We start from the raw sequence: 10,429 nt of genomic DNA on the forward strand, positions 1-10,429 counted from the left end.
ACGAGTTGGGACGTGGCATCGCTACAATGGTGTTCCCAGTTAACGGCGTGGCTGGTACCTGTGGGGAAACCCATGCAGACCTCGACGAGGGTGTGTCGAGTGAGTTTGTAGACGAATGCGATGAAGCTGAGGTCAGCGCACGACTCAGATTCATCTGTGACAAATTTTTCTCAGAGGGTTTTGCAAAGCCAAGACTCTCTGCTAGATTTCTTGACGCGATGCTGGAAGAGGAGCTCAGCGACTCTGCCAACAAAGCTCATCGCGACTCATTGACTGAAGTCGCTGAACCAGAGTGCGGCTTGGCTACCAAGTCAGCTGAGGAGACTCTTGTTCAAAGACAAGAGTCCGTTCAGACCCCATCGGGTTTGAATAATGCTGGCTTAAAGGATCCAAAGCCAAAGTCTGGAACAGTGGAGGGTCTCCATGAGGCCTTCGCTCTATCGTCTTGGCAATCAGCCAATGGATTTTTTGGTGAATGTCTCTCCACAGGACTTCCCACACCGATGGAGATTGACGACGACCTGGCTTGGTGTGAAGTCGTGGAAGTTGAAGATCCTATGGAGATTGACGATGTTGTTGTTGTTGAGGTGATGGTGCCTGATGCCGATTGTGGCGAAGAGCTCGTGGCCCACACCTGCAATCCGGCGGTTGACGATTTGCAGCACTTCTCCCAGTCTGTAAAGAAGGATTGCGATACGAACAAGATTCCAGCCTGTGTCCCGCAGCAGGCTGCAGACGATAAGATGGATGAAGACACAAAAAAGATTGTGCTACCTGGAACATCCTCTCAGAAGAAGTACAATGTACCCAGCCCTAGACGCAAGGAAGGTGCCGACGAGGTCAAGGGTAACAGAGAGTATCCAATGGCGGTCTCCAGACCAAAAGAGGAGTACTCGATGATCCCTCGGCCTGCCAGTCAAAAGGCCATTGATGAACCAAAGGCCTCTAATGAAGGATCGAAAATCAAGTTGGCTTCGGCCTCTTGTGATCGTCCTTCACAGCTGCCTAAGCCACTCTCTGGCCTTCGCACCGAGAGGCCAAGGCTTTTGTCGAATTTTATCTGGGAGGCGTCTGGACCTTCTACAGCAGCCAGCTGTAACAAGGGAAAGGCTCCAAGCAAAGAATTCAAGACACAAGGGCAAGCCATTACTCCAGCTGCCAATTATTCTATTCCTGTTGCTGCACCCAGCAGCAAGAAAGTGAAGACTTCTGGAAGTGGTGCAGCTAAAGCTGAGTTCAAGGCACCTTGGCAAATAACTCCCCCGGCTGCCAAGCCTTCTACTCCTGTTGTTGCACCCAGCAGCAAAAAGGAGGAGAATGTCAAGGCAGAAGAGTCAGATCTTCCTGCTGCCCCCAGCAGCAAGAGAGTGAAGACTATGGGCGGTACTAAAGCCTATGTCAAATAAATGGTGCCCTTGCCATATAATAGTTCAGCTTCCAAGGAGTCTGATCCTATTGCTGCATCCAACAGCAAAGAGGAAAAGTGTTCTGAGGCAGTAGAGTCGGATCTTTTTTCTGCACCCAGCAGCAAGAAAGTGAAGAGATTGAACAAGCTCTAATCCAGTCATTCCCAACTCGCAATCCTGCGTCAAAGCCGGCAAAGTCTTCGAGTAATAGAGGAAAAGAGGATCCAAAGAGCCTATTGAAGTATGTGCTCCGATTCAAAGGCGATCCAACTGTCAACAAGGAGTAAGATTGTTTGTTAGCAGTGCCCGAGCTCACCTTGACCCATTGGGTCAGAGGTGTAGTGAAAGAATCTGCGGAGCTGATGATTCCGAAAACTTGGACAAATTTTTGTTGCCCTGTACGCTTCACCAAGCGGACATCTTGTCGGTCGGTTGGCCCTGGAGCCAAGCCGATGCGGTCGGAACCAAAGGTCGATCCTGAAGCTTCTGGTAAGCTTTATGGTGACACTGGAATTCCGAGACCTTTCACAGTACTTTTCCTTGGGACTATCTGCGTGGTGATTCACGCTGGGTCTCTTGGTTAAGCTGTAAGGGTAGCCTCTTTTACGTTCGGTTCCTACTGCTTTCAAATTCAAAGGACTGGATTATCGTTTCCCTCTAGGATCGACACCATGCTCCACCTGTTAGCTTGGTTATGAGTCTTGGCTTGGCATAGACAGTATAAAGAGAAGGTAGATTGTGGAGGTCTACATATGAGTGTAACTTGTGGTGGTACTAGACTGGTTTTCAAACCTGTTTGCCTCTGGTATTTGCCGTTTGTATACATTCGAGGGTGGTACTTGCACTGCTGTAGGGTTGGCTTGAACATTTTGTTCGTAGGGCTCTTGTTGACTTCCTCTCAGGTCTGAGGCCGAGATCTGTGAGTGGTGGTTTCTGTACGAGTAGGGCTTCCGGAGTCCTTGATTCTGGGTCGTTTTTGGGCCACGGTGGTCCTGTTGGATTGTCTGGTCTGGTTGGCTAGATTTCTGGTATCATTCTGGTATCATTCTGGAGATCGTTGTTAGCTAGGTTGCTAGCCTGTTCTGTACCTGGGTTCTGGGTCTTTGTAGCTTGAGTTTTGTGCTTAAGCCAGGGAGAATGAATACTGTGGGGCACGGTGTTCATTATGTAGTTATGTCTGGCCGAATGGGTTTTGCTTCCTTGCCGGGTTCTTTCTTGGGGTCCTTGGAAGGCTATCGTCAGTCCCCTCCTTTTTTTTCTGGTGAATACCTGAAGATTCACTGGTAAGCTCGAATAGGTCCTTTTGGACTTTGAGTTGACTATACCGTAGATTGTGTAAAATCTATTGTTGGGGGGTAGACAGTCCCAAGAGGTTTCGGGAAAACGAGCCAAGAACACCTAGTTCTTACGCAAGATTGGCGAGGTTTTCCCTCACAGACATGATGGTATATCAGTCATTATGATTGCTACCAGTCCTTGTGTCCGGACTCAAATGATGCATACACATGCATGTCCAGACATCCGCAGCTATTTTGAGATGGCAAAACCAAAGTTCATCTGCACAAAAGGATATGCTTCAATGACTGATCGATTAGGTACCAGTGACTTTGTCAGTCGAATCAAGATAACCTGACTATACAGTACATTGTCACTGGAGAGATAGCGTGGAATTCGCCGATGATTTCAAGCATCACGCAAAACCTGTGGTTAGAGTCCTAGCCACCCTCATTTGAGGAGGGCTCTGATCAATATGGTCTGGTAAATGAACCAGACCAAACAGTGTGAGCTAGAAATTGTCACCAAAAAAAAAGGCAGGTTACAGTTAGCAACTGGAAATGCGTATACTCAAGAAAATAAGACCCGAGTCGAAGGGCAATTTTGCAAACTTTCAGCTGTGAAGGAGAAGCAAGATTACTTTCGACAAACCTATCCAAACCAAGTCGAGACAAGTGCTTAAAAGCCATGCATATATATATATATACATTTATATAATTCTACGGAAAATTGAATCCAGTATCAAAGCAAAGTTGAACATAGACATGAACATGAACATGAACATGAACATGAACATGAACATGAACATGAACATGAAAAAAAGGATATCAAGCATTCAAGCATCTAAACTTTCAAGCACAACAAGCTTAACATCAAGTAGGCTGACCCAGAGTCTCGCCATCTCGCTGGGTTGGCCAAAAAGCACACCAAGAGTCTCGACTAGGATATGGTTACAACAAGAATAAATTCCTCATCATCATTCAAGACTATTGGCTCAGGACTGCAAAAAGGTATTTGGGATGTCCGGGTTTATATTATGGACCGAGAACACCAGCAGGAACAAGTAGAGGCCGTCAGTAGTAAACAACAGAGCTCAAGGCAGAAGCAATGTGAACCACAAAGCAAGCAATAAGGCAATTTTTCAAGGGCTGTTTTTGTCTCTGGATTTCTTTGTCAGAGACAATATCAACCATTAGTCCGTCTATTCAGAAGATAAGTACTATTTATACACAATATGTCTCGGTACTAATTATATGATATTTTTTCATCTTCTCAGGGCCGCCCTGTGACAGGGCTCGCAATACTACAACCCTTTAGAGGATACCATAGAGAGCTTGTGAGCGTTGAACTTTACCAAAAGGTAAAGCTGCTCGGTACGCCTGTAGTACCTTTTCTCCCCTCAAAATATTGTACATTACATTGTATGCCTGTATATATTTAGGGTTCTTGGTGTGGTAAGCCAAGATCTGGTAGCTCCTCTGCCATTCGGTGGTCAAACCCTTTTGTGATTGACCCCATCGCTGCAATTTGGCACATTGTTTCTGTTGGAAGCTTGGCTGTTTACTGTCGGTGGTCTCGTATACCTCCTGCTGGTGGTCAAGGTTCATTCCGCCCGGTCATCGAAGAACATTTTGCAGTCCTGAGCCCGTCTCTTCAGATGATGTTACCTATTCCAAGACAAGTTCCTTTACTTAAAAAACAAATTCTATCAATTAAGGTATGTTATTTTGGTCATTCAAACCTGCCTCATATGTAAATATATCTCTTGTTTTCTCACTCATTATTTTCTTTATCTTTTTAAGCCATATTTGGCCTTAGCAACTCAAATAATAAGGCAAATTCCGAAGCCTGAATCCTGTGCAAGAATGACAGCAGCAAGAACCAAGTCAAGCAAGAGGAATACAAAAAAAAAAAGATACAAAAAAAAGATACAAAAAAGAATACAAAAAAAAAGAAAAAAATATATTCACAATTATCTCTCTATCTCAAGTAAAAACTCATAGACTAGCAGAATCCCTGAAATGGTCAAGCCACGGTTTGCTTATATGTTCAAGTCCAATTCCAAGTCTTGTCCAAGTCCAAGTCCAAGTCCAAATGTCCAAGCACTGTCCAAGCACTGTCCAAGTACTGTTCTAGTACTAGTCCTAGCACATAAATATATATAAACAAGTAGAGAAGTACACAAGTAGAGAAGTATACATACATATATACACACACACACAAACACACGCAATTTCTATTTTTGCTATTTATTTCTTACACACACACACACACACATACACACACACACACACACAAATACACACACACATACACACACACATACACATAGTCATAGTCATAGGCATACAAACATACATATACACACTTATATACATACATATATACATACAAAAGTAGAGGCGCATTTCTATCAAAGTCCAAAATCTGGGCTGTACCTCCAAGTCTCAAGGCCAAGTCGATTTCCAAGAAGGGGTCCAATGCAAAATTCCAAAAGCAAGTTCCAAAAGAAAAACAAAAAACAAAAAACCAAATCCGAGGCCTATACTAAGTCCTGTAAAAAAAACGGGCATATACTAAGTCCTCCTTTCCAAAAGGATCAAAAGAAATCCGAACTTGAGGCATACACTAAGTCCTCCACTCCAAAAGGATCAAATCCAAAACCCGAGGCGTAGACCAAAACCTATCAGAAATGATCAGGCACATTAAGTCCTCCGCTCCAAAAGGATCAAAAGAAATCCGACCCTGAGGTCTATACTAAGTCCTGTCCAAAAATCACACAGGCATATACTAAGCCCTCCTCTCTCTCAAAAAAAAAAGCAAAAAAAAGCAAAAAAAAAAACGGACAAAAAAAAAGATCAAAAGAAAAATCAAATGGACCAAGAAAAAAAACCGACTGGACTTGACTGAAGCCGACTGGACTGGACTGAAGTAGCATGAACTTGACCATCTTATATTATATTATATTTAATTTAACTTATATTTCCTTTATAAAAATCTTTGAATAATAAAATTTTTCTCATATGTCTTTAGTATCATATTTATATTTTTTTCTCTTTTTTTCTACATTTGCTTTTAAAGATATTATGATTAATATTTGCAAAAGATAATAAGAATAATAAATTTTGTGCTTTTTCTATATTGCACTTAAAAGCTGTTTTATTATACTAAAGTCCCTTGGAAGAAAAGATCATTTAGGCAATTCTGAGAAAGATTTATGATATTTTCAAGACCACCCTCTGAATTAATCCTTTTCCCACATAGTATTGAATAGAGAAGGAGATTTCCTGTGTAAGATTCTTATCTAAATTTAGTTAATTTTTATAAAAAAATGAATTAATACGGGATTTGATCAATGCAGCAACCAACCCAATACTTCTTTGACAATAACAGTATCCAAGAATATCTTTTTATATGTAAGCTTTAAGAACGTGTACTGATGTATTCTCGTATAAGATTACATTAATTAAAAGAGTCTTGTGTTACCATATTGGCCAAATTAAGAACCTGGTAAATGATACCTTATTTCCAATACTATGAAAAATAGCCCTCACATATACATATCTATATCGTTTATTTGATGTAATTTCTCTTTATAAATAAGTTTCAATTGGTTTTACTTTTGCCATATGTCTCAAAGATCTGTCTCTTAGTCAAAAAAAAATTATAATAACCTTCATCAAAAAAAAAACAATTTTCCTTTTCCAGAAGCATATCGTTCTTTTGACCAAACCTTATAGTAAGCTTTCTTTATTGAAGGATACATTATAAAGAGGTTGATATACAGTTTATTTAATATTAAAAGATAAAGAAATTAAAAGGTATTTTGTGTAGAGTGGATGTAGTAAGGGTAAAATAAGGATATTAAGCATACAATTATTTTACCAAGCCTAGCTATTTACTTTTCTGTATATAATGTTTATAATATAAAAAATTTCTGAAAAATATTAAAAACCCACAACTTTTGTAAAGCGGCAAATAAATGCATATATATAGTGTTTTGGGACATTTATTTTAGTCGACAAGTGCTTGCACCTCTGTCACATATTAAAATTGGAACGATACAGAGAAGATTAGCATGGCCCCTGCACAAGGATGACACTAAACTTCTGAGATGGAACGCTCTACGGAGCATATTTTTTTTTGTTTTGTCACCACTTGATATTATTTTTATTTTTTTATTTTTTGTGTCAAATCTTGAAATTACTTATAAAAGGATACCACATTGACGAATGTCAATCTTACATCATAATGTACACCTTTATTATCCACTAATGCACAATCCTTCTCCCCTTCCTTGTTAAATGCATATCAATCTCTTCTTGCTCCTCATGCTGTAGATGGCTTTTGTTATGCAGTTCCATTAACACAAATCACCACTTCTTTTTTGCTGACAATGTAGCATTCTTTTTGGCTTGGCTTTAAATGTCCAGCCCATGTTCAACTTGAGCTGCGCAACACTTTTTATCACTCTAGCTGTCGTTTGAAGAACTTTTAAATATGCAGTCATATATACCCACTTTTCACGTTCTCTATACGATACTATTCCTGCTGATGGTGAAATTCATATACTTGGGTGTTCTCCTTCAGAAAGAAAGATGATTTATTTTTCTTTTTGGGTGGTCATTCATTGTTTCTCATTATCGTTATAGCACTCTTGCAACCATGGATACTCTTAATGCAGCTGGAGCTTGTTGATGGGCATTCAACATCTTAAACAGCTATCCTCAAACACACCAAATCGCAAACAAAAGAAAAATCGTAATTCTCTTTAGCTTGATCAACTTCTCCCCTCTTTTCAGCCAGCTCTCAAAATCTACACCACTTATGTGATCACATATTGTTTTAGGGTGCACCTGAAGTACCATCTGGAAAACCCACTTGGACCACACATTTCATGATGTTCTCCTTTAACACCAACAATCATGTTGTCTTAAGCTTCTCCTTGTTATTATTTCCTTTATTAAAAAAACAATCATGACTTATTATTAACTTGATAACGCTCTGTGCTAAATGACTTAAAAAAAACATTATCGTATAGTGAAATTAAAATTATACATCTCGAAATTAGGTCTTATATATATATACGAGGTAGACTGGTTTTCAACATTGAGACAGTTTAAGAGGCAATAATCATACTATTCTAAGCAAGAAAAAGGTTGGTCTAAGTTTATTTAAATATCTTATTCTTATAAATATTTGATACTTAAACAAAAACAAACATAACCCATACAAAAGTTGAAACCCTTGGTCAAAACAAAGTAGCAATAGTAGTACTCGTGCGGTTTAGTTTCTTTTTTCTTTATTCCATACATTGTATACTCACCTTCTAACATTTATGATAACACTTCTTCCTAAAGTTTCTTATATGCTTTTTATACTGTTATCAATTTTAAGTATTTACTACCTGTTTATACTACCCGTTTGTCTAAATTTATGAAAGCCTTTCAAATTTCTATAGTTGTCTTGATAGCCAGAGGTTCTTTTGTGTAAATTCAATTGCTATGTTGTGTGCCATTTGATCCCTAACTTTACCTACTTCTCTACTGTTTATTTCACTTGGCACACAATTACCATCGTCTATAATATGTGCGAGATTCAGATATTCCCTTTAAAGTTAAATGTTTACTTGTCCCTATTGTCCATCCCAGTTGGGAACACAATTAAATAGTGCGCTACCTGTGCAAGAGTAATTTATCAACTTGTTTTAAAAATATAGAAGGATCAAATGTAAGTCACGCGCAGAGTATATCCCTTTCTTTTTAAAGATATAGAAAAGAGAAAAAACAACTGGCTGCGCCTTGTATGTCTTCGTGGTTACTCAATTGATTCAACTGTGCCCATATTTGTAACTCGCAGTGTTATTTTACCGCAGCATTTTTCTTTTTGTAACTCTTTACCACTTTGATAACCGGTACCCTTCTTTTAATTTGTCTCTGATTTTCTATTTGACCTTACTTACTGTTATGTCAGCCTCAGAACTACCATATGAAATCCTTTCGAAAATTGCCGATCTCCTTTTGACGGGTGACAGGTTTTCCTGTGTTCTTACTTGTAGAAGATGGAGATATCCGTTTCAAGAGGCTCTGTGGAGAAACATGCATGTCAATTCCATGAAAAATCTTGAAACTATATGCAATGCAATCGAAGGCTCCAGAACCAAGTCTTCGTCATACGGGCTATTAACACAAAGCCTGCGTATGGATGGATACTGCACTATTCCACATTGGCAGCAACATGCATTTTTTCGATCCATACCAAACTTAAGGCATCTTGATCTCGGACGTACACGTTACCAAGAGATGAACACACATATGATAAGACTGAACAATCCATGGAAATCGTTAGAAAGTCTGAGAGTTGAGGTCCATGGCAGTAAAAGGGCCGTCGACACCAAATCCTTTGTTGAACGCCAACTCTTTTTCTTTCCAATCCAAATGTACTCCAACATTTGGAAACATTCGAGTTTCTTACTGCAGCCATGTCACAATGGTCCCATATTGTTTTCTGGGAATTTCTTTGTCCATTACAAATTCCTATCAAGTATTTAATGTACAAGACAAAATACAGTAAATGCGATAAAGACTCTCTGGAGATGGTTATGAAGCGATTCATGCAATGCTTTTTGGAAACACTCAGTTCACTCTCTGTTAAGGGCCGCGTAGGTTTCAGTATGAGGTACACTGCCGTACCGGACTTCTTTTCTTATTGTCCAGTGTGTTTGTTAAACTGGACAATATGCTGGGCAGCTGTGTAGCTCTTACGCAGCTAAAAATAAGGGTTGGTCAGCTGTGGATTAATTTAGACAGAATATACCAAGGACGAGAGCAACATGAGCAGCAGTATCACCAGCAGCGGCAAGAACAAAAGCACGGATTTCGGGCTTTGGAGCTACAGTCGGTCGTTGCAAGTGCAGATGTATTTCATTATATATATTTCAGGTGCAGACGTCTAAAATATAAGAGCTTGGATGGTTGTAGTATCAGTGGTTCTATCTCTGAAAAGACCGGATGCCTACTTGTAGACATGTCCTATACTTTTTTTAAGTACTACAACTCAAAAAAGTGCAATTTCACTCATTCAAATATTTTCAAAGTTTAGAAACTTGTATCAACTTTCTACTCTTGTCTCAGCTGTGCGCCTCTCTGTTATCAAATGAAAAAGAAGATACAAAAAAAAGAAGTTGATTCAAGATCCTCTCTAGAAAAACATTATCTTCATCAATGTCATCATATAGTTTGGGTCCAAATCTTTAATGACTTGTGGAGAGAAATGGGGGAAAGAGAAACAACTGTCAAACTACTTTCTGAAATAGAAATTCGCACTGTACTCAAATACTATCAATATATCCCGTCAAAAAGAAACCCGAAAGAGTCAGATTTTGCTCAGCTCGCAAAGACAATTGGGCAGACGATCTTTGGAGAGGTTATGTCGAGTTTAGATATCGCAACGCAGCCGACTGTATTGTTTATGAGCTTAAACCAAGTAACCAAGGATTTCAAAAAAAATCTATATAGTAGACCTTTCTAATATATATGTATATCTTGCTAAATAAATATATATTTTCTTGTTTATGTGTACAGTATTAAAGAACAAGATTTGCTTATATAAATAGATGCCTGTAATATTATTGCGGCTGGTATGAATTGATATTACTTAAAGGAAACCATCTCGGCTTAGACCAAAGTCTATATCAAGTAAGGCGTTCTATATTCCGATATACTCGGTTTTCTCTTTTTTCTTGTGTG

General features: G+C 39.2%; 3 protein-coding genes across 3 annotated transcripts; all 3 read left to right on the plus strand.

The window, feature by feature from the left end:
- Nucleotides 1-218: 218 nt before the first annotated feature.
- Nucleotides 219-1,990, plus strand: PHYBLDRAFT_169736 (hypothetical protein; the record flags this gene model as incomplete). Its single annotated transcript, XM_018436150.1, has 4 exons — nucleotides 219-1,383; nucleotides 1,435-1,535; nucleotides 1,565-1,689; nucleotides 1,741-1,990. 4 exons carry the CDS (start codon nucleotides 219-221, stop codon nucleotides 1,988-1,990), a joined length of 1,641 nt encoding a protein of 546 aa, XP_018290654.1.
- A 168-nt stretch (nucleotides 1,991-2,158) lies between these two features.
- On the plus strand, nucleotides 2,159-5,356 carry PHYBLDRAFT_169737 (hypothetical protein; the record flags this gene model as incomplete). The annotated part of the gene is made up of 9 exons (XM_018436151.1): nucleotides 2,159-2,241; nucleotides 2,286-2,418; nucleotides 2,475-2,689; nucleotides 3,421-3,557; nucleotides 3,680-3,753; nucleotides 3,958-4,041; nucleotides 4,123-4,398; nucleotides 4,685-4,805; nucleotides 5,079-5,356. The coding sequence occupies 9 exons, from the start codon at nucleotides 2,159-2,161 to the stop codon at nucleotides 5,354-5,356; spliced, it is 1,401 nt and encodes a 466-aa protein (XP_018290655.1).
- Nucleotides 5,357-8,647: 3,291 nt separating this feature from the next.
- PHYBLDRAFT_169738 (hypothetical protein) lies at nucleotides 8,648-10,211 on the plus strand (the record flags this gene model as incomplete). The annotated part of the gene is made up of 4 exons (XM_018436152.1): nucleotides 8,648-9,224; nucleotides 9,266-9,359; nucleotides 9,398-9,591; nucleotides 9,919-10,211. The coding sequence occupies 4 exons, from the start codon at nucleotides 8,648-8,650 to the stop codon at nucleotides 10,209-10,211; spliced, it is 1,158 nt and encodes a 385-aa protein (XP_018290656.1).
- Between the last annotated feature and the right edge of the window lie 218 nt (nucleotides 10,212-10,429).

The sequence above is a fragment of the Phycomyces blakesleeanus genome (genome assembly GCF_001638985.1).
Source record: "Phycomyces blakesleeanus NRRL 1555(-) unplaced genomic scaffold PHYBLscaffold_13, whole genome shotgun sequence".
NCBI lineage: Eukaryota > Fungi > Mucoromycota > Mucoromycetes > Mucorales > Phycomycetaceae > Phycomyces > Phycomyces blakesleeanus.